At 51.8% G+C, this 25,349-nt stretch overlaps 4 protein-coding genes across 4 annotated transcripts in view; 3 read left to right on the top strand and 1 right to left on the bottom strand.

Moving 5' to 3' along the window:
* Positions 1-756: 756 nt before the first annotated feature.
* Positions 757-4,190, top strand: LOC127060778 (uncharacterized). The gene is made up of 4 exons (XM_050984951.1): positions 757-836; positions 1,893-2,629; positions 3,496-3,624; positions 4,096-4,190. Exons 1-4 carry the CDS (start codon positions 826-828, stop codon positions 4,188-4,190), a joined length of 972 nt encoding a protein of 323 aa, XP_050840908.1. The 5' UTR covers positions 757-825.
* On the top strand, positions 3,327-5,602 carry BCL2L14 (BCL2 like 14). Its single transcript, XM_050985324.1, has 4 exons — positions 3,327-3,624; positions 4,096-4,157; positions 4,437-4,694; positions 5,209-5,602. Exons 3-4 carry the CDS (start codon positions 4,476-4,478, stop codon positions 5,251-5,253), a joined length of 264 nt encoding a protein of 87 aa, XP_050841281.1. The 5' UTR covers positions 3,327-3,624; positions 4,096-4,157; positions 4,437-4,475; the 3' UTR covers positions 5,254-5,602.
* Positions 5,603-9,359: 3,757 nt separating this feature from the next.
* PNPLA1 (patatin like phospholipase domain containing 1) lies at positions 9,360-19,050 on the top strand. Its single transcript, XM_018922178.3, has 9 exons — positions 9,360-10,064; positions 12,779-13,011; positions 14,038-14,103; positions 15,842-16,054; positions 16,477-16,537; positions 16,617-16,757; positions 17,013-17,106; positions 17,376-17,489; positions 18,023-19,050. The coding sequence occupies exons 1-9, from the start codon at positions 9,863-9,865 to the stop codon at positions 18,024-18,026; spliced, it is 1,128 nt and encodes a 375-aa protein (XP_018777723.1). The 5' UTR covers positions 9,360-9,862; the 3' UTR covers positions 18,027-19,050.
* A 1,208-nt stretch (positions 19,051-20,258) lies between these two features.
* LOC108963115 (uncharacterized) overlaps positions 20,259-25,349 on the bottom strand; it is an 18,546-nt gene continuing 13,455 nt past the window's right edge. The window contains exons 10-15 of the mRNA XM_050984950.1: positions 24,733-24,953; positions 24,006-24,071; positions 23,392-23,601; positions 23,255-23,315; positions 22,611-22,814; positions 20,259-20,692 (exon numbers count right to left, since the gene is read on the bottom strand). Coding sequence (XP_050840907.1) covers positions 22,648-22,814; positions 23,255-23,315; positions 23,392-23,601; positions 24,006-24,071; positions 24,733-24,953 — 725 coding nt within the window. The 3' untranslated portion in view covers positions 20,259-20,692; positions 22,611-22,647. The remainder of the gene's footprint in view (positions 20,693-22,610; positions 22,815-23,254; positions 23,316-23,391; positions 23,602-24,005; positions 24,072-24,732; positions 24,954-25,349) is intronic.

The following is a 25,349-nucleotide window of genomic DNA, read 5'->3' as shown; positions in this document are numbered from 1 at the left end:
GATGGGGAATAGCGGGAAGCACCTGCCGGAGGATGCCACAACCACGGGAGGGGGCACTGGGGTGGCCAAACGGAGCTCTGGTGTCAGATTTGCCCGGCCCGGGTGCAGTTTGTAGGTGTTGGGCTGGGCATATCTGCCTGGTGGGAGATTTTCCATCCCTGGGTGAGAGTGAGTGGGAGCCACGGGAGTGGGAAGGATTTGGGGCAAGAGCTGGTTCATGTTTTAGGGTGGAAGCATGGGTGGTCTGAAGGACCCCAGGGTGGGTTTCAGGGATGTTTCAGCCCAGCTGTGCCCAGGGTTGCACAAGAGCTGACATTGCCTTGTCCCAGTGTCTGTGGCCCCCAGGAGCCACCTGGGAGCTCCAGCGATGTGAGCAGGGCACTCTGCTTCCTGCACTGGAACCCTGCTCATCCCAGCAAGTTGTGACTTCCCCTCACAGACACAACTCAGAAGAGCTCATTTCGGGCATCACACCCAGTGCAAAACAACAAACCAAACCAAACCCAACTGCAAACAGCTGCCTGAGATAGCTGGTCTCAAAGGGCAGTGCTTACACCAGGTGACAGGTGATTTGATGTTGTTTTGCTGCTACTTGTCATAAGGAAATTGCTTTCTCCTCCAGTGAAACTCACGCCCATTGATCTGCACCACGAGGGCGGTGATAGCGGGGATCCCAGGCGGAAGCCTTGGCTGCTCTCCTACCTGAATGGCTGCTAAAAATAGGACTGAACTCAGCCACCAACTTGGGTATAAAAAGGCACCTCCCAGGAGAGCCTGGGATGCCTCAGGAGCTCGTCTTGAGCTGTGTCCAAAGGAGCAGAAATAATGATGGAAAGGTAAAAAGCAAACCAGCAAATAACCAATGTTGTGGTCAAGGTATTGGAATCAGCCAAAGTAGGATGGGGGCTGTGGCTTTGCTGTGATTAAATTTAGTGGGATGGTTTTTTATTGAGGGTTTGGTGGGCTTTGGGGTTGGCTTGGATGAAGGGAAGTGATTTTCTGATCCCAAAAGCAGGCTGAGGTGGGGTGGGTGGGTGTGCTGTGTGTTGTGATGATGATCTTTGGGTCTGAGCAGAGGCTGATTCTCAACTCCAGGGTGCTCTGTACAGCCAAGTGTGCCAGATTTCGGGGCTGGTTCCCTGTGTGCTGTTCAGGGCTGGAGAAGTCTGGTTTGGGTCTGGGTCTTTGAAGGGTGAAGTTGGTTATGGAGGTAAAACCAGCACGAGGCACCATCCTGGCTCTCTGGTTTTCCAATAGCAGCATCTTTGGTTGAATTTTGCTTATAAATGTAGAGAAAAAAGATGGTGGGAAAGGCAGGGATCAGTGCTCTGAGCTCCTTTTTTAGCCCTGTGCTGGTGTGATCTCACAGAAGGGCTGTGTCATCACAAGGTGACCAAGGCCACTTGCAGGAGCCCACATCCCTTGGCCTCTCCAGGGGCTGGAATGATTTTTATCAGCCAATACTTTAAGGGGAAATACTCTAAATTCTGGTTTCTGTGGCTCACTGGGTGCTCCTGAGGTGTGGTTTTTCGTGCTAGTGTGGGAACATGTTGCCATGGGACAATGGGATGGTGTCTGGGTGATGTCCTGGCTGGATAAAACCCCCTGGGTGATGACCAGGCTCCTCCTCTAGGATATGCCCAGCCCATCTTCTCCCTCTCCACAGTTTCGGTTCCTTTACCAATGGGTCTGTGTTTATAAAACCCCATGTGGGCCATCTGCATCAGGAGCACTCAGATAAGGACCATAAAACTGACTGATCATTAACCAGGAGCGTTAACGACCCCAGGCACCCACAGCAGCCTGCGAGCCAGCACGGGGGAGGTTTCCATCCAGCCCAACCCGACTAGGGAAGGCAAAAACCAGGCTGAAAATGTTGTTTTTCTCCACAGCAACACTCGGGCTCCAGCTGAGAAGATGCCCCAGTGGGATGTGGGGGGGCAGCCATTGGGCAAGATCCTCTCTCTGGACAGGAGAGAGGCCAAGAAAGTGCTGGAGATTTATGTCAAGCGTTCACTGAGCTGCCATGAAAACTCACTGGTGGCCAAGAAAACCCCCCAGGAGAAAAACAGAGGGCGAGGGAGGAAAACAGATGGGCTACAACGGTCAGAAAGTGATTTCTGCACGTACTCATGTGCCAAACCCAGCCCCAGGAAGGACCAGGAGGAGAGACTCAAAGCACCAGACCTGGAGGAGACTTCGGGTGATGACAGCAAAGCTCCCCAGGAGGTGCCTAAAGAGGGGCTGAAAGCCAAGAGGAAAAGCACAAAAAACTCTTCCCAGGGCAAACCACAGCGCTCAGGTTCAAAACCAGCCTGGCTGAAAGGTTTCCTAAATCTCTTCTTGAAGAAGAGCCCTGAGGAGCAGAAGGAAAACACAGGGCAAAAAGCAAAGGAGAAAGATGTCAAAGCTCTTCAGGGCTCCAAACCAGAAGGAGCCAAAAAACACAGAGTGGACTCCAGCACGTCCCCAGCACTGGGGAGAGCCCTGAAGAAGAAGCCCAGCCTCAAGAAGGTTTTCTCCCTGAAGAAACACGGGGAGGAGGAGCGGGGAGAGCTGGGATCCGGGCCGAGGAGCAAGCGCCCCAGCTGCCTTCCCCTGCGGCACGTCCTGGCCCCAGCCCAGCCAGGTGGGACCCACCCCAACCCTGACCCACCCCTGCTGCCCCTGGGACCCCATCCCAACTCTGACCCACCCCTGCTGCCACTGGGACCCCACCCCAACCCTGACCCACCCCTGCTGCCCGTGGGACCCCATCCCAACTCTGACCCACCCCTGCTGCCCGTGGGACCCCATCCCAACTCTGACCCACCCCTGCTGCCACTGGGACCCCATCCCAACCCCGACCCACCCCTGCTGCCAGTGGGACCCCACCCCAACCCCGACCCACCCCTGCTGCCCGTGGAACCCCATCCCAACCCTGACCCACCCCTGCTGCCAGCAGAACCCTGCTGGGCTTCTCTGGGGAAAGCCATGGTGTTTAGTGCTGGTTTCTAACCCACTCCCAGGGTTTTGTGGGGCCTGGGATAGGTTTTGGAGACTCCAATCCCAACCTGCTGCTCCAGGTAGGGTCGTTCTGCCCATGCTTTGAGCACAGTCACCCCAAGCTGTCGGCAGTTATCACCCAAGCACGAGCTTTCCTCCTCTGGCAACCAAGAGTCACAGTGGTTTAGTTAAAACCTGCATTTGGGACCTGAGATTAGATCCCAAGTTGCTCCAGGGCCAATGTGAAGCTACTTGAGGTTTGCCTTGGGGCTGGGCACAGGCAAAGCCCGTGGGACACCATTCCCAGCCCAGCCCTTCCCATGCCAAACCCCTGCCCAGGGGATTCCTGAGGAGCTCTGGGGGATTCGGGGCAGGTCACAGCTCCTTCCCTCACCTTTGGAATGTGCTGATCCGGGGTGGGGACGGATCAAAGCTGCCATGGTGGCTTTGCCCTGCCAGTCAATGCTGACAGAACCAATCCTCACTCCTGGCTCTGTGTTTGTGTCCCAGCAGAGGCAGAGCAGCCCGATGGATGCTACACCCAGGTGTCCCAGGAGGTCGTGCAGGGCAGTGAGAGCCGGGGGGACACAGCAGGAGGGTGTGGGGAGCCCCCAGAGCCCCCTAGCACCGACGGGATTGGTGAGTGTTGGCCTTGGAAACAAACGTGGGGAAGGCTTGTTCCCTGCAGAGCCTGCATGGGATCCACCCCTGCTTCAGGCATGGTCCCAGGGCTTTTGTGACCCTGAGAGCTGGAGGAAGACTTTGTGGGAGATTTTCTTCATCAGGGTTTGATTGGAGGGGAGGGAGAGTCACAGAATCCCAGAATGGGTTTTGGGTTGGAAAGGACTTTAAAGAATGCTTCATTCCAGCCCCCCTGCCATGGGCAGAGACACCTTCCATTAGACCACAAAATTCAGTGGTAAGACAGTATTTTTACTGGCTGAGGGTAACAAGGGTAACAAGGTACGTGGCAAAAGGCTGAAATGGGTTTTGGAAGGATGGAGGTGGATAAACACTGCTCAAGGAATTTTTTCTGGGGACTCAACAGAGTGTCTGGATGTGTGAGGCTTGGAGAAAGGGCTGGAGATAACCTGGTGTCTCTCTTTACAGATGAAGCCATCAAGAGAATCGTTGCTCTGCTCCGGAGTGCAGGAGATGAGCTGGACAGGGAGGTGAGAGAGCTGAGGACAGCTGGATGGGGCTGAGGGAAAACTCTGGGCCAAGCTCTGCACTGCTGTAGAATAAATACAGCAACACCATTGATTTCCTGGGGCAGGAAAACACTCAGGAAAATCAGGAAACGCCAGCTTTTAATTCCTTGCCTGGGTGTGATGGTGGCTGGCTGTCTGTCCTCTGCCAGCTGCAGTCCTGCTGTGAAGTGAAAGTGTCAGCACGAGGGTGGCACAGGGAGCCTTTCCCTCACCACGTGCACTCTCTTGTCTCCCGTGCAGGTGAGGGAGGATGCGCGGCTGCATCTGTTCTTCAGGGACATGTCCTACAGCTCCTTCAAGAGCCTGGCTGATGCCTATGTCCAGAGGGAGCTGACAGCCAGCAGGCCCAACACCAACCCCCAGGAGATGCAGTTTGCCTACACGGTCCATCTCACGGCCACGGTGGCGGGGATCTGCAGCCAGGCCGTGAACAGGATCATGGGCTTCGGCACCCGCTACCTGGAGGATTCCTTTGCACCCTACGGCAAAATCCTGCAGGTGAGGAGGAGGGTGAGCCTGGGGCTGAGCTCCCAGCAGCAAGTTTGGGCAAGTGGCCCGGGGAGCTGTGGCTGCCCATCTGTGGAAGTGTTCTAGGACAGGGCTTGGAGCAACCTGGGGTACTGGAAGGTGTCCTTGCCCAGGGCAGGGGTGGGACTGGATGAGCTTTAAAGGTCCCTTGCAGGCACACAGTTTGTGGTGATGGGGAGTGGGGCTGGCCCAGCCTCATCCCCAGTGGGTGCAGCTGTGAGAAGCAGGTGAGCAGCACCCACAGCAATGAGCCATGGAGTGCCCAGGTGTGATGAGCAGCCACAGAGGGAACAGAGGGCACACAGGGGCAGTGCATGAGCATGAGGGTGTAAAAGGCTGGGCTAAAGAACAAGAGGTGCAGATATTTGAAGCCTTCTGATGTTGAGTGGTGATACTCTGTATGTTGTGGCTGTCTCAGCTGTGACACTCCCTTCCAATCCAAAGTATCCCATGATTCTAAGGATGTTTCCTTCTGTCTCAGCAGAAGAGAGAAAAGCTCAGGACAGACCACTGTGACAGCCCAGACTGACAGTGGGGCCTGTGGTGCCTGGGAAGCCCAGGATGAACAGCTGTGGTGGGAGGACAATCCCTGATGGTGACCTGGATGTGAGGTGACCTTCTGAGCTGTGGATTTAAAATCTTTTCAGGAGAACCAGCAGTGTGAAATGCTTGAACCCCACCTGGCTGGGGGTGAAAAGTCAGTAAATCAAACAGAGCCCACATTTCACCCTGGGCAAAAATATTTTTTGTATTTTAGCTCCTGCCAAGGGCTTGTGTTGAACCTCAGGGGTTGTTGCTGTTTGTGCACATGTATTTATTTACCTGCCTTTCTAAATGTTTTTGGGAATGTACAACATTTTTTTTTTAGTTTCTGCTACCAGCCAAGAATCCAGTTTGAAAAAAAATCTAAAACTCAAATAAATTGGTGCCTAAATGCCAGCCAGGCTTGTCTGCTGGGAGTTGTGTTATAGATGGAATAATGTTTGCTTTGCTCCAGCTGCTGTGGGCTGCTCCTTTCCAGCCAAATTCCAAGCAGCACAAGGGACTCTGAGAGCAGATACACAGTGTTGTCCTGCCATTTTTACAATTTATAGGCCTTCCCTTTCCAGCAGAAGGAGATTTACTACCCAGAGCAGCTTGATCTGACACCAGGAACTGGGTAAAGCTCATTCCCAAGCGGAGAAGGAGCTGTAACATCCTTGGGGACTGAGGGGATTTACAGCTGCTGGGGTCTCACCTATGAGCTCTAAGAAGATGTGAAATGCCAAAGCGATTTAAGCCCTAATCACTGGGAATGTTTCCAGCTAATCTTTGCCAAGAATCCCTAAGTAGGGCCATGGATTAAGGCAGCTCTGGGCGGGGTTGGGAGGGCTTGCCAGGGCTCAGTGTGGGGGCAGCAGCATCTCCTCTGCAAGGGTGGAGCTGGTCTGGAGTGAAGGAGATGAAGTTTTGGGGTTTGCATTTGCAGGAGGGATGCTCTAGTGGGTTTTAGGTGATGGTGGTGACAAACAAATGTGTGGGTGTGTGTCACTGCCACATTTGGGGTGACAATCCCCCATGGGCCACTGGTGACAGCCCAGGTCTGCCCAGCACCTCCTCTCCTGGAGGATCTGACCTTCTTGGTCCTTGTAAAACCCAAAGTAAATGAAAAAGGGGAAGCAGAGCCCTCAGAGGACAGAAGCAGCTCTTCCTCACCCAGATCCACATCCCCAAAACCTTTGGGTCTGCGTTTGACAGCCACAGGATTGAGTCATCGGCTGTTGAGGGGGGGGGACACCTTGCAGGGCTCCATCTAATTCAGCCTGGGATAATTAGAGCGTGGAAAACATTAAATCCCACTCCTGGCTCCTGCCAACAACGAGTTCAGTGTCAGCAGCATGATTCCTTTTGGCTGGGAACCAGCCCAGGAGATTTTACTGTGGGAGAGACTGAAACCGCCCTCGTCTGTTTGCAACAGTCCTGACATTCCCATTTCCTGCCCGGACCCGTGGGGCCCTGCTGGGCTGGGAGCAGGGCTGGGTGAGCTGCTGCTGGGAATGTGGTTACAGGGTCACAGGATAACCCAGTTTGTTTTGCATCTGAGCTTGTGCTGTGCCAGGGGTGGGTTGGGATTTGCATGGAGCAGAAAAGGGCTCTGTCTCCTCATGGACTTCCCAGTGGAAAGTCAAAGAGCCTCTGTCTCAGAGGTTATCATCTTCCATCAACACATGGGATGCACCTGCCAGGTGAAACATCAGAGAGGAAAACTCCCATTCCCTTCTCCTGTGCTATTCCCAATACCACAGCAGAACCAAACACTCTCCTTCTCTGCTCACTGGACCTTTCCCCACCCATCGGGGCAGCCGTGCTGGGGCAACAAGGAGCCAAACCTGCCCAGCCCCTTGCACAAGAGGCTCTTGCTCCCAAAAAACCCAGCCCAGGGAGCAGGGATGCTGCTCCAGCTGGGCATGGTGGGATGAGGTGGGGAGCAGCCACAGCTGCCCTAGTGCAGCACCCCAGGGCTGGTGGCTTTTGGAGCCCAGGTCCCTTCCCGTGAGTGATTCCAGCACCTTGGATTAATCTCCTGGTTATAAAATTCAGACCTGGTTGCCTGTGACCACTGAAGATATTAGGAAGGTTTTAAAGAAGGGCAATTATTAGTCCTGGGGGTTTGAGCTGTTTCCAGCTCTCAGCATTACCTTCATCCTGCCCTGAACACCCCGTGGTGGCTTCCCTCAGAGCAGACAATCGCCTCGCACGAAAATCCCCGGGTCAGGGCCACCGGCCATCTGGGCATGCAGATGATCCTGCCCGGGCAAAACACAGCCCTGCACAGCCCCCAGCCCACCCAGGGCTCATGGGAGCTGGGGGCTTTCCCTGAAGACCATCCCAGGCTGCTGGGAGATCCTGTGTGCCCAAAGCCATCAGTCCCCACTAATCCTGCTTTGGAGTGCCGGGGCTGGGGGAGGGCAGCTTAGACAATCAGCCTGGCACTTAAGGAGCCAATTAATGCAAAATTTGCTGTCACTAAGAGGATGATGGCAAGGTTTCATCTCACGGGAGCGTGGAACTGAGCCAGGCAGGATGATGCCTCCTGGATGCTGTCCCGGGCAGGGGTGCTGGCAGCTGGGGGGGGCAGGGGGGATTTGGCACCTTGGCCCTGCTGGAGAAGCCCCCATGACTGAGTGCAGGACAGAGCTGAGTGTGGACAGAGGAGTGTGTTCCCACAGCTCCCATGGGATCATTTATACTTTTCCCAAACCTTGGCAGTCAGGGCTGGGCACAGCTGAGGAGATGCAAGGGCTGAGTGAAGCAAGAGCATCCTACAGCTCTTTATGCAGAGCCTGATGGAGTCCCTGGGGGCTTGAGGCAAACTATAGGAACAGTTAATGCACAGGGAACATGGGAACAATTCATTCCAGCACACAAACCCTCTGCACTTCCAGTGCTCTGACATGTCTGGACCAGCCACAGCAACAGGCGATAGTTTTGCCCTTCATGAAAATGCCAGTGCTGAAAGAAAATCCTTTAAATGAAGGGATTTGCTTTCCCAAGGGTTGGGAGAGACAGTGAATCACACAGATAAAAGCTTTGATATCGCCAAGAGACTGGTGGAGAGGCTGGGGTGTGTGGGAAACTCACCCAGCAAGGGGATCATGAGAAACATCAGACACTGGAAAGAAAAGAAATTTGAGGTTCCAGTATGGCTGTGGATCTAGAAGCCCTAATTCAGGCAGTTGTTCACCTCCAGGATAATTCCATTCATTAAAAAATGTATCTTGGAGCTGGCAACCTCCTCCTGTGTGTCCTGACATCCAGAGAGCACCAGAGACCAGCCCTGGCCACTATGTGACATTTACCTGGGGGGCTCCAGGCAACATCCACCTGCTGCTCCTGGTGACATTTCAACCCAGGGACATTTTGCATGTCAGTGTGGGGGACTCTGCTCCAATTCCTGTCTTGGGGACACAGTCATGGCTGGAGAAGGCAGGGAAAAATGGATGAAAATTTGGGGTGAAACAGCGCTGCAAAGGTGGTATCAGGATGCTGGGACCATGCTGTGGTTCCCTGTACTGTGGTGGCCAGGCTGGTGCATGGACACAGGGAAGGAGAGCCTTGTTCCTTACCCACATGTTGTGTTGTACACACAGCCCTAATTCTAACCCATGGAATGTTTCCTCTCAGTGTGCAGCTCTGTGGATTTGGACAACAGAACGACACAATATTTACCAGTACTTCATAAATACATCTGTTAAAATGGCAATTTTTGTTCTGTATGTTGGCAGCAGCATTGGATCATTAGAAAAGACAAGAAATCTGTGGCATTTCTCCCTGGGTTTATAACTGTCCCACAGCCAATGCAGACAGTTCAAAGGCAGTTTGATTCTGATTGAAAAACCACAGGTGCTGTATTGCACTAAATAGTTTATTTAATTGTACCACAGGTTTGGGCAAGGTGGTGCTGCTGTAGGGCCTTAATTGAGAAGGGAGAGAAAAGCAAATCCAGGTCTTTGGTTTTTGCTGACGCAAATAATATCCAAGGGTCAGGCAAGGGAAAAAACCTTCCAAGAGGGAGCCAACTTAAGGAATACTTAAGGAATATTTCCAAACCTAAACCAATGTAACGCCCTGCATCCACCCCTTGTGTAACACCCTCTGGCTTTAAGTGTCTTATACAAGCCTTTACTCACTCAGTACTGAGCTGTGCCTAAGCTGGGATTGATGGAGAATCCAATTTAGGAAAACACCCTTTGATGAAGAGAGGATCAAGCAAAGAGGAATTTTTGCACGGATGTTCCCAAGTGTGACAGGCACAATAACACCAGGACCCTCTCTGGAGGACTCCTGGGGCACTGCAGACCTGTCAGCATGAGAGGGGAGCCCTGATTCAGCCCTGAGCATCCGAGCTGGCTGTGGTTGAGGATTATAAGAGCTGTTTTGATCAGGGGAAAATTTCTGTTTTTAGCACAGGCAGCAATTAAAATAGCTCTCAACGCCTCGGGGAGCTGTCATAAAGGGAGGCAGAAAATCCGTCTTCTGGACTCCTCTGCAGCTAGAGATGAGCCTGGAGACAGCAGAGGAGAAGAGAGCCTGAGGTTCAGCTGGTGAAAAGGGACAACCCCAAGGGCTCGAGCCAGATCCGCTGCTGTGATCCCGAGATGGCTGTGGACGATCTCCGGGCTTCCAGCACCCCTTTCTCGCTCTCCTTTTCGGGCAGTGGCTTCCTGGCCCTCTACCAGGTTGGGGTGGTGCAGTCCCTGCTGGAGTTGGCTCCTGAGCTCCTCAAGTCTGCCTGCAAGGTCTACGGCTCCTCGGCCGGGTCGCTCATCGCTGCTGCTGTCGTGTGCGGCGTTGGCCTCGGTAAGAAAAGCCCAGCTTCGAGTCCTTCCAGGAGCTCTTCTGCTCCATAAAGCCTGGGGAGATGCCTCGGGGTGCTGGGGGGAGGTGGGGCTGGTGGAACTCTCCTCACTCACCAGGCATTACAGAAACCCAAGGTGTTGCCACCTTGGCAGCCAGCACGGTGCAGTTTGGGGAGGTGTGAACTGAAAAAGCCGGTTCCGACAGCCTGCGTGTTCCCTGGCTCAGTGGGCAGAAATCACAGGGGGAAATCTGGATGTACCTGGCCCATCCTATATTCCACTGACTCCTTTTCCTTCTGCTCTGAGGTCTGAGGGGTGCTGAGGTGTGTCCCAAAGGCAGTCTGTGCAGCCCCAGGGGCTGGATTTACCCTGTAAAGCCCTTTTCCCTATGGATCAGGTTTCTTGGGATGTGTAGCTATGAAGGGACACAAGTGGCTGTCACACAGGTACCTGTAGAGCTGACAGCCTTGTCTGCATGCCACTTTGGCTGATCCCACTCAGCCTTCCCAGAACAAGGGGAGATGTCATGTGATTCCCAACTCCAGGTGCACCTTTCCCTGGTGCTCCTGCAGGATATTCCTGGAAAAACAACAGTCTTCTCCAGCCCAGGGTTGGAATTTCTCTTATTGCTGCTAAAGGGGTTTTCCTCTGACCCTCTTCCAACCATGTGGAACAGGCCTCTCTAGCAACAAGATCCTCCATGTGTAGAATTAATTCAGAGTAGTTAATCCACTTTTAATAATCACATCCTCCCATATTTCCAATTAGTGCTCATGTATAAACAAGTGTACACAAGACTTAAGGCTCTAAAGCCTGATCCAAGTTCTGCTTCAAGCGATGGGGACATTTAGGAGGAACAGAAGGTTTTGGGGACCAAATAATGATGGAGGAAGCTGGGAGGGAACATACGGTTCCTGAAACCTCTGGTGGGTGCTGGAACTGTTCTTCTGCAGCTAAAAATAATTCAAAAACATTGGCAAATATGTTTAGATAAGTCAGAAAGAAACATTTCTGCCCACGTGGGGGTGAACTCCTCCACAAATAAGCAAGGGCCCCAAAATTTCTGATTCCTGCTACTGCTGTAATGGATGGAGCTGGGGCTGTCCAGCAGTAAAAATACATTGAGCAACTGCTCTTGCTGGGGGCACCAGTCCTGGACTGGGCACCTGCTTCCCTGGAGGTGGAAGGCAACATCCACTCAGAGGGGCTGAGATGATCTTGTGCCCAAAATATCTTCCCCAGAGGAAGAAAAGACACTTTGGACAGTGATAACTCTGGTCAGGTTTCTAACAAGGAAAATGAATGTGGCACAAGCTCTGTCATTTCATACTGGGGATGACCGGGTCAGAGAGGTGAAAGGTGTGTTTGGTGTCTCACGGGGTGGCTGCAGTCAGGTGTCCACCCCCTGCCCCGGGCTGGCTGAGGAGCTCTGAGCTCCCAGAGCCAGGCTGTCCTCTGTGACCCCACCAGTCACCTCGTGGGGACATGCTTGTCACCAGGCTGGTGCAGGCAGAGACAGTCACATTGCTGCCAGGCTCATCCTTCACTCACTCCACAAAGCTGGGCTCAGTTCTCACCTCTTACCCAGCAGCTTGTGGGCAGTTTGTCCATGTTTTCCCCCATTTCTAGGACACAGAGCAGCCAGACAGGGACCTGGGTGTGCCCCACCTCCCTGGAGGTCCAGCTCTTCCAGCATCCTCTCTGTGCAAACCCACCCAGTGTTAATCGTTGCCCCGTGTGGCCTCAGCATCTGCTCAAACACACATAACCCCTCTTAACGCCTGTGTGGCTCCAGTTGCCTTCAGGACACTGCAGCTAATCCGTCTGTCCGTCCACACAATCCCACGAGACCGCACGGAAACCTCTGCCCCTGCAAAGCCTTGGTGCTGAGCCAGGCCCGTGGCCTCGTGCTGGTGCAGGGTCCCAGGGAGCCCACCCAGGTGCAAGGACAACTCTTTGCAGCTTTGGTGCTGGACAAGCTGTCACTGCAAGGTTTTAACCCCCCAGGTGGGATGTTCCCCCAGGTGAGATCTCCATGTCAGCAAAGGCACCAAATTCCCTCCATGGCATCAGGCTGCCTGCAGGGTTTGCTGCACTCCTCTTCCTCCCTGTCACTTTAAAACCTGGAGTCTCCTTAGCCTTTGGCCAGGGCTCAAGGGCTCTACTCCTTTAATGCAGCTCCTGGGATGTACAGACACATGTCATAGGTATTAACACCTCCCTGGAGTTCAGGTGAGCCAGGAATGCCAGCAATGTGGAGCCAGGACACCTGGCTTGCAGGAAAGCCCTGAGCAGAAGAGAAGCCAGCCCAGCTCCCTATAAAGCTGGGGCTGCCCACATAGAAAACCAGAGGTGGAAGGCAGGAATGTGTTGTCATGGATAACTCAGTGTCCTCCTTCCCAGGGCTCTCTGGAGCCTTTCCCTAATCCCAACCAGGATCTTCTTGAGGCCCCATCTCTGGTGCAGGTGGGGATTTCACCAGTGGGGTCACACAAAGACATGATGTCCTTTGAGGACATTATGGGGGTCATGCCACCCCCCCCCTTTCTGCCCTACCTCAATGTCCCCCACTGTAGCAGCAGTATCATCCTGGGGGAACACAGAGGAGCTGCAAGAAGCTTTACTTGTGAGGAGTGTTAAAAGTAGGATTTAAATATAACTGTTAGTGCAGCAGGCCTGTTGACTTTCTCTCCATCCTGCCCTCTCCTCTTTCAGATGACCTCAAGGAGTTTTTCTTTGCACTGGCAACGGAAGTCAGGAAAACCATCCTGGGCCCCCTCTCTCCCAAGTGCAGCTTGCTGGCCAATCTCAAGACTGTCCTGCAGCGGATGCTGCCGGAGGATTCCTACCTGCTGGCCTCGGGGCGGCTGCACATCTCTCTGACACGGGTGGTGGACGGCCAGAACGTCATGGCCTCGGAGTTCAGCTCCAAGGAGGAGCTCATTCAGGTACAGAGACCTGAGTATGGTCATACCCCAAGTGCTGGTGGATTTAACTGCACTTTTTTTACCTGAGATGGGGAGAGAGTCAGGAGGCTGTGCCACAGCCATGGTCTCACCACAATGGGCTCCATGAGTCTGGGGGCAGAGAGGAAGGTTTGAGTTCCAGGATCAGATGGAACAAATCATGCTAAAAAAAGCAGCAGGTTTGTTTCCAGCCTCACAGAGCTGATGTTGGGCTGGACTAATAGTGACTTTGCAAAGAGCCCTGTCAGTGCTTATGTGACCTCTCAGCTCTCCCTACAAGTCTCTTTCCACCATCTGGCAGTAGTTTTCCTTGTTGCCTCAGCACTTTCCTGGGAGGAAAGAGCTGGACAAAGCTGCTGCTGAGCAACAAGCAGCTCATTAACCAGTAAATTATCTGCTAGGGAGAGAATCCCAGGGTAAAGTCTTAACAGAGCTGACCCTGAGGTCCTGGGTCCCTTGTCCCAGGAAGACAGTAGAGGATGGCAACTCCATGGAGATGTTGGAGTTCACCCCATGGTGCCTCCTCTAGGAAGCCCAGGAGCCTGGAGTGCTCATTCCCAGCTGATGAGATTGGTGGGAAATTGTTGCAAATGTCCCAGTGGCTTTAGCACTGACAAATCCCAGCAGGGTGAGGATACTTTGTGAGGGTGTCTTGGTTTTGTCCAAAAACCTGCAAAGATGGAAATTGGCTCCAAATCTTCAGCTTGCTACCATCAAAGGGCAGTGCTGGACATGGTCATGTAGATTTACAACTATTAATTCTGGCAGCTATAAAATTAAAAAATGCAGTGTTGTACCCCGCTCCAGAGAAGTGTTTCCACTTCAGTGAAATCAGATGTTTTCCCTTTCTTGAAGCCTTTCTTGCCACAGACCCCAGAAAGTCCAGGTGGCACCAATAGCCTGGTTCCAGACTTTGGCAAGACTGAATTTTCAGGCACCATGTCAACAGCTTTTGTCCAGAAGAACTTTGACAGGAACATTGACTTCTGCAATCCCTCTCCTCCCCAGGCTCTCCTCTGCAGCTGCTTTCTTCCAATTTACTGTGGATTCATCCCTCCATCCTACCGAGGAGTGGTGAGTGATATTTCCACTATAACACACACTCCCAGCAGGGTGTTCTTGGTTTGAACTTTACATTCCTCAGTAAAGGAGGAGTGTACAGACCAGGGGGAGATAGGTGTGTCCAGGCTTTTTGTTTAGTTGATGGAGGATGATGAAGCCCATCAGTTTGTTCTTCACCACATCCCAAGATGACAGCTGGGTGGAATTGCCATCTGGAGAGCCCTCTCCTGCTTTGCCTATGGACAGAGTGTGGATGACCTTGCAAATCTCTGAGATAAGAGGATGCCCACAGTGGGGACCTTGAGACACAATCCAGTTATCCCAGGCAGGGCCTGGCTGCAGTGCAGGCTCATCCCTCGGCTCAGGTGCTGACTTGCACAGCTGAGACATCCAGAGTTCGTGGGAGGATCCTCCCCCAGCCCTGAGCATTTCCATGCTCTGCCTGTCTGAGGGAAGGGAAGGAGGAGCTCGGCAGTGTTTTCTGGGCAACCTGTGCAGGGCCTCACCATTGTCACAGGGAAGGACTTCTTCCCAATATTCCTTCTAACCCTAATGGCAGTGGGAAGCCATTGTCCCTTGTCCTGTTACTCCATCCCTTCAACTCCCTATCACTCCAACTCTCTTGGAACCCCTTCAGAATGTCTAAGGTCCCTGGAAATGTTCAAGGGACCTTAGACATTCAAGGTCAGGTTGGATGTGGCCTGGAGCAACCTGGGATAGTATGGAAGGTGTCCCTGCCCATGGCAGGGGGTGGAATGGGATGAGCTTTAAGGTCCCTTCCAACCCAACCCATCCCCAGGTCTGTGGTTGCTCTGTGGGGCCTCTCTGCACTGTTATTTCAACAACATTTAATTCCATCAGCTGCAACTTCCAGTCCCACTGAGGTGGGTGGTAAATTCAGACTCCTTTTGGAATAGAGCAGTTGACATTTTCCTTGCCCAGAATGTAATCCCTCATGAATCTGCAGGCAGTTATTAAATGTGGAGGCCCTACTGCTCGAGCTTAGGACTTGAAAAGTTATACAACACTGTGTGTTCAGTGATGTCTGTATTGGCTCTTGACTGCCAAAAATTGTTGTACAAAGCTTTGTGAATGAAAAGAATTATATTTCCATTTTAATAACTGTTGTGGATTACAGACCTGGTTGAGGAGCTGGCTGGATGCCACAGGCAGGGCAGGGGAAGGAGCTGGCAAAGGGATAAATAGCACAGGTGGGACAAGATGCTCTTGGAAGTGGGAAGGGAGGACAAGCTGTGATGGGCTCACAACAGGAGTGTCACCTGTGCAGCTGCTGGCTCAACTCAGTGACACTGCAAAGGTCCCCAGAGCAAACCCTCCCTCTGTGGTGCTGTTCCCAGGGATGCCAGGATGAGGGAAGAGATGAGAATCTTGACTCCATGGTTCAGAAGGCTGATTTAATATTTTATGATATATATTATATTAAAAGAAAATGACACACCAAAACTATACCAAAAGAATAGAAGAAAAGATTTCATCAGAAGGCTAGCAAGGAAAAAGAATGGAATGATAATAAAATCATGTGACTGACCAGAGAGTCTGAGACAGCTGGACTGTGATTGCCTATTAATTAAAAACAATTATGAGACCAATCAAAGATGCACCTGTTGCATTCCACAGCAGCAGAGAATTATTGTTTACATTTCATTTCTGAGGCCTCTCAGCTTCTCAGAAGATCCTAGCAAAAGGATTTTCCATAAAATATGTCTGTGACATCCCTCTCCTCCCCCAGCGCTACGTGGATGGAGGCTTCACAGGCCTGCAGCCCGTGTCCAGCCTGGAGGAGCCCGTGATCACCGTGTCCCCGTTCACCGGCGAGCTGGACATCTGCCCCCGTGACTGCCCTGCCATCTTCTTCTGCTTCCAGATCTTCAACGGCAGCATCCAGATCTCCATAGAGAACCTCTGCAGGATCAGCTATGCTCTCTTTCCACCCAGCACCATGGTGAGCCCTCCAGGACTTCTCCCAGCTTAGTTCTGGTGAAAAGATTAATGCTGCTCTTGTCTGTTCAAGATTTAAGGTTCAGCTCAGTCTCCACTGTTAATTAATGGGATTTCAAAGGGAGAGGGCAGCACCCACTGTTTTTGAAGTATATTTTGGGGAAGGGACACTGCTGATGGGTGGCCTGCTTGGGATGGGGTCTACAACCTGCAAAGGACTAGACAAAACCAGGTGATCTCTAAGGTCCCTTCCAACCCAAACCATTCTGTGTTTCTCTGACTGGTGCTGTGGTGGTTGGAAACCAACCAGTGCTTGCTGCCTTCCCAAATGGGCCATCCCAGCCCTCCATGGTCAAATAGCTTTGGATAGATCCTGTAGTATGGGGGTCAGGGCTCTTTAATGACCTCAAGTGTTTCTCCTTGCAGGTCTTGAATGACATTTTCTCCCAGGGGTATCAGGACACAGCCCTTTTCCTGTACAGGAACAGTAAGTGGCACCCCAGGACCCGAGGGGCACCTTGGTGTGACACTGACAAACATCATCCCCTTCTCTCTGTGTCTCCCAGATGCCTTTGGCTTTAACTACTTTGATGGCAATTTCCGCTTCGGCAGCACCTGTGGGAAGAATGACTCTGGAAAATCCAATGGGACACACCCCGGCCTGTACAAAAGGGTCCCTCAGTGCCTGACCCCTTACTTCCTGCCAGGTAGAGGATTTGGGGTGCTCAGCTTGGGTTTAGGGCTGCTGCAGCCTTCAAGAGCAGCAGTGTTATATTTAAGATATTACTGAGCTATTTATTAAATATTTCTATTGCAAATTGACTTTGTAAAAGTGGCTCCTGCTGGACTCTGGCCTGGGCTTCAGTACCCACCTGAGCTGGGCAAGAGGAGTTATTGCATTTATTTAATTGTTTGTAATTACTGGTCTTTATTTCCTTGTGTGCTGTCATTCCTGAGTGCAGGCTTGTGGAAGAAGGAGCAGGTGAATGGACTGCAGGACCCACTGGCAAAGGTCCTACTGCAGCCATACAGGCTCCCAGCCTTGTTCAGGAAGGGGTAAGAACGTCCCAACAGAGGCATTAGGGAATGACACACAAACCAAGGGCTGTGCCTTTAGCAGTGGTGGGGCAGCTGAAGGGACACATGGAGGGATTTGGTGTTTCCTGAAAGCAAAATCCAAGGGAGAGCGGGTGGGGCTGGCAGGAATGCCACAGCATCTCTTCGTTATGGAAAAGATGATGACAGTGTGCATTTATCATGAACACCCTCCCCTTCTGCTGCCTTCAGCCATCATTAAACTCAGCCTGTGTACTTTACTTTTGCAGGGTGAAGAAGGTGTGGGGGCTGCTGGAAGGTGTCAGGTCCCTGGTACAACGACTCCACAAGCTCCTCCAAACCTTGGTGCCTGGTTTGCCTAAGACAGATGTGGACAGGAGGAGGTGAGGGGCTGGGGGGCTGCAGACCCTCAGCATTAAGAGAGAAGGGTGCAGAGCAGGGAGACTTTGGGAATCTCGCCCACTGGGTCACTGATGGTGAGTGTGGCTAAAAACTCCAAGGCTGGAGTAGCCCACATTAAAAGTAGCTGTGATATTATTATTATTTTTTATCCCTGTGATATTATTTTGATATTTCAAAGAAGCTATGCACCAGCTTCGTGCCAGCTCCCTACTGCAATACAATTGTGTTCCAGATATTTATCTGCTGTGCTCTGTCCTGGCAGGACACAAGGCACATTCACCAAGATCTTGAGAGATTTTCTGGCACTAAGCTCTCAGGGATTTAAGGCATATCCCCCCAAAATCCACTTGCAAGTTCCTTCCTGTGCAGCCGCCCAAGAGACTCAGAATGATTTTGCCCTGAGGCAGCTGCAAACTCCTCAGCTGTGAGAAAGGCCTTTGGAATCAAACGTTCCTGGGGCTTCTCGTCCCTGTCAGTACTCGACCCTGCCTCAGCTCTCACCTTGTTCCCACAGGTAACAAGGATTGTCCCAGCGGTGCCCTGAGGGTCTGAAGCGCTGCCTTGGAATGTGGTGGGCAACACCAGCACACACCAGCAAGGCTGCTGGTTCTCGAGGGAATTTTTGAGGAGTATTTTTTCTTCAGAACCGGTCTGGTTCTGTCTGCAGTGCTGCCACTGCAGTGCCCCTGCTCTGGCCTCACCTCCTTTTCCATGATGGCTGAGGAAAAGCTCCAGTGCTGCTCCTGGGAGCCACCCAGGCTGCAGGGGCCATGGGGCAGCTTCACCTGCAGACCTCACAGCCCAGTCCTTTCCCTGCCCACTCCATCTTCTCCCCACCAGCAGCATCCCTTCCCTGCTTTAATGCAGATTACAGGGTGGGCAGTTGTCAGGAAATGCCATGTTATAAGTGTTTTCCTCCCACTCAAAAACTTCAAGAGAGATTCCTCAGAGAGAGAGAGAGAGAGAGAGAGAAGCCTTAGGGAGCATCATACTGGGCAGGAACAAATTTTTCTACAGTTCCCTTAGGTTTTTTTTACCAATTATCAATTCTTGAGCTTCACACCTGCCCACAGTCCTGCTTCTCCTACCTGTGGAGGTGTGAGTGCATTTGGATTCCCCTGGAACTTGCAGCTGTGCAGAAGGATGGAGAAATCTAAAGATGAACTTCCCCCTACTTCTGAGTGCTGCAGGCTGCATATCCTGACATTTCACAAATATGAGTTCTTCTCATGCCATTATCTGTAACTCACGGCCATACACAGAGCATGGACCAGGCAAACACAACCTGTATCACTGGCCTGCACACAGAATTAATTAGCAGTGCTCTTAATTATCCAAAAATTGTGCTGCACATCAGAAGCTGTGGATTGGCTTTGCCCCAACTGTGTCTCCCCTGTTTGTTAGTTCCAGACAGGCAACAAATGGATCCCAACAGCAGCAGCTATTTATTAGAGTAAATAGCCTGTTTAATTGGACAAGGGGAAATGGAACAGAGGGAAGTTTCATCCAAAGGGTCGAGGAGACTGCAGAAGTGAATGGGGGGAGTAGCTGAAGGCAGCTTTGATGTAATCAGACCCAAAGACAACTAGGAGTGCTGTGTGAAAGAGCAATATAGTGTCTTCTGCCATCTTTGGTTGAAATCAGTGACTTGGGAATACCTTCTCTGGAATGAGTTTACTAAAAGAAACCTGGATGCTTACTTCATAAATCATGAAATGGTTTGGGTTAAAACAGACCTTAAAGATCACCCAGTTCAAACCCCTGCCATGGCAGGGACACCTTCACTATCCCAGGTTCGTCCAAACCCCATCCAACCTGGCCTTGGACACTTCCAGGGATCCAGGGGCAGCCACAGCTGTTCTGGGCACCCTGTGCCAGGGCCTGCCCACCCTCTCAGGGAAGAATTCCTTCCCAGTACCCCATCTATCCTTGCCCTCTGGCAGTGGGCAGCCACTGACCCTTGTCCTGTCCCTGCAGTTCCTGATGAGAGGTCCCTCTCCAGCTTCCCTGTAGCCCCTTCAGCTCCTGGAAGGGGCTGTGAGGTCTCCACACAACCTTCTCTTCTCCTGGCTGAACAGCCCCACCATTCTCAGCCTGTCTCCATAGGGGAGATGCTCCAGTCCCCTTGTAATATTTTATTGGCCATTTTGATGGATCCTACTTCTTGCACTGGATCCTGTGTGCTCGTGTCTTCCATCCACCCTGGATGGATTTACACCTCTCAAGCACTGCAGCCAAAGGCGAGCTGCTCAAATGCATCTGTTCCTGTCACAGGGCAAAGTGGAAGGCTCACAGACACGCAGGCCTCCCCAGGCAGGGACAATCAGCCCATCATTTGCTTTTGCACCTCTGCTCCCTCCCACGTATCCAACAGCTCCTTCTCCAGGCTGCTGCAAGCACCATCCCCACCTCCAGGCAGGATATTAGCATTTCAGTCAGCCTGAGGCAGTTACCCTATTGAAAAGGGCATTAAACACCCCCAAAGAAAATTCTCATCTAGGAATTGGACCTCCAAATCCATTAAAAGCATCTGCAAACCTCAGCCACGAACTGGAGCACAGTTTGAACTGCCCAGTGTTTCTCACCTACCCCTTGTGGTGCTTGATCATAAACAATTAGTAAAACTTTGAGAACTTTAAGGAAGATCAATCTGCAAGGAATCCCCAAATGCTAAAATGATCTTCAGCACAGAATCCTTCCTCTGCAAACCTGCAGGAATGAGGAAGAAATAAGAATGAAACAATTCCACATTCCAGTCAGCTGGGTTTTGGTTTATTAATCCCTCATCTTTTCAAGCAAGCAGAGCTGGTGCTGCCTCCTCTTGGAGACATGAGCTTGGAGCTAATGGCAAGGGAGGCTTTGCCAGAGGCAGTGGCTAGAGACCAAGTTTGGCATTGACTGGAATCACCTGGTGCAGGAGCTTGTTTCATGCCAGGGAAGCAAAGTGGCAAGCCCAGCTGCACCCAGTGGGGATAGAAGCAGCCTGGAATGCCTCCTCCAGGGGTGGAGGATGGGAAGCATGCGGGAGCTGTGGCCCTGCCTGTGCTGAGACATTGCTGGCACAGTCCATGTGCTCCTTGGGGCAGGTCAGGCTCAGCCTTCAGGCTGGGTTCCAAGTTGCTCATTTCCTCAGAAAGTGGGGCCAAAGGCAGCAGCGGGCTCAGAAATGCTCTTCAGCCTGGCCCTAAAGGGAAAAAAACCACGTTGGTCACTCTGACAGACACCTCTGGCAGTTCCTGTGGGACAAAGTGGATTCAAGTGCCTGGTCAGAGCTGCTTCCCTTCCTCCTGTTGTCTACAGGACAGCTGGTTTTGGTATCCCCAAAATATTGCCCCTGTACCCCTGTACTGTTGCTTGTCTCATTCTGCTTCAAACTCAGTGGAAACGTGAAGCCTGAGGTGGATGGGATGAGAGTCTGGAGACAAGCCAAGACAGCAGAGCTCCCTCTGGAGCTGGATCCCACTGCAGGTCTAGAGGGAAGAGTCCTTGAGTCTGATGTGTGGAACTGAGCCCAACAAAGCCAAGCACGTGCCCAGTCCTGCCTGTGGCTCTGGCTGTTGGCTGCAGGTGCTTTATGCCAGCCTCTGTTTCCAGTCTGGGCACTAAGGAGGGTGCAATTCCTTGTGCAATTGTTCTGCTGGGCACACAGTTAAGTGGCAAGTGCTTGTGGACAACCTGCTAGGTCAGCCTGAGCCTCGTGGGATTGCAGGCTGCAGACAGTTGTCCAAGAAATCAGGTACAAGTTGTTCCTGATGTTTATGCCTCTGCTGCTGTGCTAGCATCACTGATGTTCTGGCATGGCAGAGAGAAACAGTGCAGGAGCCTTTTCCTGGCCGTGAACAGTAGGGCTTTTCCTTCCCAGAACTGGAACATCTGATGTGCTTCTGCTCTGGAGATGGAGAGCCTGGACTCACCCCTTCATTGCTGTCTGGCCTACAAATGAGTCTTGATTCCTCCCACAGGAGGAATTTTTCTCCTGAGACTGGTCAAAAACGTTGCAGCCCAGCTGGAAAGCAGAGGCAGAGATTCCTGCTAGCCCAGAGCTTCCCAGCTTCCAAAGAAACCTCATTCCCAACTTTTTGCTTCCACAAGCTGCTCATAGCTCAGACTGATGGAGCCTTTAAAAAAGCATCCAGGGAAGCAACTTCTACAGCCTAACACTGTGTCCTGCATTTCTTAGTGGGTTGAGAGTTGGTTTGTTTCCAAAGGAAGTATCTTTCTTGCTTCCATTTTGTGTTTTCCAGACTTTTCCTTTTAGATCTGGAATGGTAATGGTCCTATTCTTTCTCCTTTATATTTCTCATTTCTTCTAGACCTTCTAGATACAGTTCATTGTGTCTTTCATTCCTTTCATTTAATTAATGCGGCTGCATTTTAAATAATTGTCATGTTGAAAAAGCTGTGTAATTTTACTTAAAGTGATAAATCCTGAAATGTTGAAAGACTTATAAGGAAAGAGAGAATAAAGAGTAAAATTGAAAGAAAGATTGCATTTTATCAGATGCTTCTTTGTATTTTTCAGTAACAACAAACTGCAAACTGAAATGCTGAGGTTTCACTGGTCTTCCATGCAAAAAACTGGCAGCTGCCATTATTTGGAATATGATTGCAGAAAACAACAATTTTTGAATTTAGACTTGCCTTGTGTTGCTTGAAAATGATATAGCAAGAGGTTTGCCTGCAGCTCTAATATGCTTTCTTTGTATTAAGTATTTCTTTGGCTGCCTCCAGAGCTCCTAAGGAGAAGTTTGGATTTGGGTGGCACAGCAAAGGCAGCTTGAACCCTTGAGACAGCCCTAATGAAGGGAGGTGTGGGCAGAACCTGTTCTTACCTCACTGGGGAGTGAATACAGGGCCTTCTCCATGGAAAGAGCTCCTTCTCCACAGAGCCCTTCTGACCCAGCCACCAAGGAAGTCCTCAGTGCTGACCGAAATCGAGGGTGAGGGCTCAGTGTGAGGCCTCACTTGTAAGCCCTGACCGGAGAGGGAACTTTCTCCTGTTCCTGATGTTCTCACCTGCCCCAGAGCCTCTTTGGGCACTGACAGCCCTGGGCAAGTATCACATGAAAATTGATGGGGTAAAGGAAGTGCTTGTTCTTTACCTTCCTGGGGGTGGAGAAGGTGGTGTTGTGGGGCTTCCTATTCCTCTTCACCTGCTGTCTGGCCGACCCCTGGATTCTCTGTGGTGTCATCCTCATGATCTGTGGCTCTGGAGTGAAGACCCCTCAGCTGTGGCTTCAGGTGCAGGGTTTCCTCATGAGCCAAGGAAAGTGTGAAGCCCTCAAAGTAATTCACCTGGAAATCCCCTGGTGGGAAGAGATTCCAGCTCTCACTGCTTGTTGCTCAGCTGCCAGGTCTGCAGCTGTGTGAGGCATGACCTGGGCTGAGTGGAAATCAGGGATACAGATAAACCCAGGGCTCAGGCATCACCAAACATTGCTGCTCTGTGCATGTTGGGCTTATCAAACACCACACAGGGCACCTGAGCCTGCACTTGTGTGTAGAGGTCCTGGGACCTGTGTTCCCTGGGAAAAAGCTCTGTCATGCGCAGTGTGGCAGAGAAAACGGGAGTGTGGCTCCAGCGGCAGCTTCAGGAGAGGCCATGCCTCAAGGAATTGTGGCAGTGCCAGGAATGCAGGCATTTGTGTGCCCCAGTCACTCTGGGGCAGCATCTCTTTCCTTGTGTCAGCAAACCAAGGATGTAAGGGAAGCCCCCAACCTACCTGTCCCACTTGCAGTCACTTACTGAGGCGTTTTAGGAAGGAGATCATGTCCTGGTAGCCCTGGATATAAAAGCGGTCCATGACCTGTGAGGGGAGGTGGCAGTCAGGGCAGCTGGGCTGCTGGGGGCTCATGGCCCTGCTACCTGGAGGAGCTGCTCACCTGACGTTTGGGAACCAGAAAAATGTACAGTAATCGGCAAATGTTCATTTTTGAGATCTGTAAGATACAGTCAGAGAGCTGGAAGGTCAGGAATGCAGCAGGGCCATCCTTGGGGCAGATGTCGTATTCGCCGGCGAAGGCAGAGATGGTGATGGTGGTGCGGGACACGAAGTCAGCTCTCCACATGGCCAGCTCCCCGTCCACGTAGCGCTGGCAGACAGAACAGGGAGCGGCTGAGGTTCAGGGGCCCCACAGATCCCTTCCAGGGAACTGCCCCACCCACTGCTCCCCTGCTCCATTTGCACACCTGCCCTACTCCCCCCAAAAAGCTACTGCAATGGAACTGGGAGGAAAGTGCAGCAGAAGGGAGCTGAGGCAACCCCAGGGACAGGAGAAATGGACAATTCAGTGAGAAGCTCAGTCCGTCTGCAGTGAGGTCGGATTTTGGGGCCCTGTTCTTCCCTCTGCAGACACTGGGGGAACCCAGCCTTGAGCTCCGTTGGTGGCAAACCCAGGTAGAAACATCCTTAATGCCACCACTGGAGAAAGGACAGAGGCTGGAGGCGCCCTGGGCCAGAGCAGGGACAGGGTCTCCAGGACACAAATCTACTCACCACCCCACGGAACGTTGGAGGGAAAAATCCGTAATACAGTGGGATGAAGCAGCTGCACGTCACAGCCTGTGGGTGAGATGGGAAGGACAGAGGTGAGCAAAGAGCCACAGAAACCTTTCCCTTTGGGAGGGGTGGCCCATCTGTGTGTGCCAAAACAGGGCCCCCAGCCGGGCTATTGGGCACCACAGACTAATGGGCACCAGACCTTGTCTGATACCCACAGCCAGTGCAGAGAAGTAGGAAAGGAACCTGTGAAATGCCTCAAATTGCTGTCTGAATGTTCAGGAGAATTCAGAGAGCAATCAAAATGTCTGATTTGAAAAAATTATGTCAGCTTGTCTGAATTCAGAGGGTGGCAAGAACAGAAGTCATGGCATGGACTAGAATGGACAGGACATGTTAGGATAAGACTAGGGGTGTTGATTTCTAACTACAAGGGTGAAGATTTAGGTATTTGAATGATATTTTTTACCATGAGGGTGCTGAGGCCATGCACGGGTTGCCCAGAAAAGCTGTGGCTGCCCCATCTCTGGCAGCATCCAAGGCCAGGTTGGACGGGGCTTGAGACCAACCTGGGACAGTGGAAGGTGTCCCTGGCCATGACAGGGTGGAACTGGATGAGCTTTAAGGTCCCATCCAACCCAAACCATTCTGTGATTTTGTGCTGCTGCCAGGCAGCCAATGTCACCAAGCTCTTCCCTCACGGGTTGGCTGTGGCTGCTCCCACCTGAATCAGCTCCTCCTTTGAGGCAAACTCGGACACTGTCACGCTTCTCCAGTCGTGCAGGCGGGTGAGGATAATGTGCAGCTTTCCAGACACCAGCTCGTGGGCATTCGGAGGCAGGAATTTGTCTAAGGTCTCTCGTAAGAGTCTAGGTACCCTTCCTCCATGGACCAGCCCCCAGAAAGAGATTTTCAAGCGACTGAGGAAGTACTCAATTATCTCATCTGAAGCAAAGAAAAGGAAAACAATTATTCTACATCCCTTATATTGTTATTTATGTACTTGCTGAGCTACACTTCCACCGGGGAATGGATGATGTACTTTATCTGGCTGCTAAATGCTCATTTAGAGCCATTGTGTTTCCTTAGGGCTGAAGCTCCAATGTGTGAACCCAAGTTTTCCAAGGACTTTCAATATTGCAGGAGGCAGAAGTATTTTCTTTTCTTTTCCCATTTCTTCCCATTTTCTGCATAAGGCATCTTAAAAAGGTGTTGGACATATGGGAGAAAATGGACAGGAAGCCGTTGTATAACATTTTCTCCTGTTATCTCTGCATCTCTGCCCGGCTGATGTGATTTGTTTCCCCTTGTTGTTTTGGGAATCTACCAGCAATTTGAAAA

This window comes from Serinus canaria, chromosome 26 (genome assembly GCF_022539315.1).
Source record: "Serinus canaria isolate serCan28SL12 chromosome 26, serCan2020, whole genome shotgun sequence".
Taxonomy (NCBI): domain Eukaryota; kingdom Metazoa; phylum Chordata; class Aves; order Passeriformes; family Fringillidae; genus Serinus; species Serinus canaria.
This window is presented reverse-complemented; position numbering and strand designations above follow the sequence as displayed.

Coding starts and splice junctions, on each gene's coding strand:
- LOC127060778 (XM_050984951.1), top strand. Junction 2,630..3,495: donor CCTGGCCCCAGCCCAGCCAG/GTGGGACCCACC, acceptor TTTGTGTCCCAG/CAGAGGCAGAGCAGCCCGAT. Junction 3,625..4,095: donor CCCTAGCACCGACGGGATTG/GTGAGTGTTGGC, acceptor CTCTCTTTACAG/ATGAAGCCATCAAGAGAATC.
- BCL2L14 (XM_050985324.1), top strand. CDS start 4,476: ATGTCCTACAGCTCCTTCAAGAGCCTGGCTGATGCCTATGTCCAGAGG. Junction 4,695..5,208: donor CCTACGGCAAAATCCTGCAG/GTGAGGAGGAGG, acceptor CTGTCTCAGCAG/AAGAGAGAAAAGCTCAGGAC.
- PNPLA1 (XM_018922178.3), top strand. CDS start 9,863: ATGGCTGTGGACGATCTCCGGGCTTCCAGCACCCCTTTCTCGCTCTCC. Junction 13,012..14,037: donor CCAAGGAGGAGCTCATTCAG/GTACAGAGACCT, acceptor TCTCCTCCCCAG/GCTCTCCTCTGCAGCTGCTT. Junction 16,758..17,012: donor GACCCCTTACTTCCTGCCAG/GTAGAGGATTTG, acceptor TCCTGAGTGCAG/GCTTGTGGAAGAAGGAGCAG.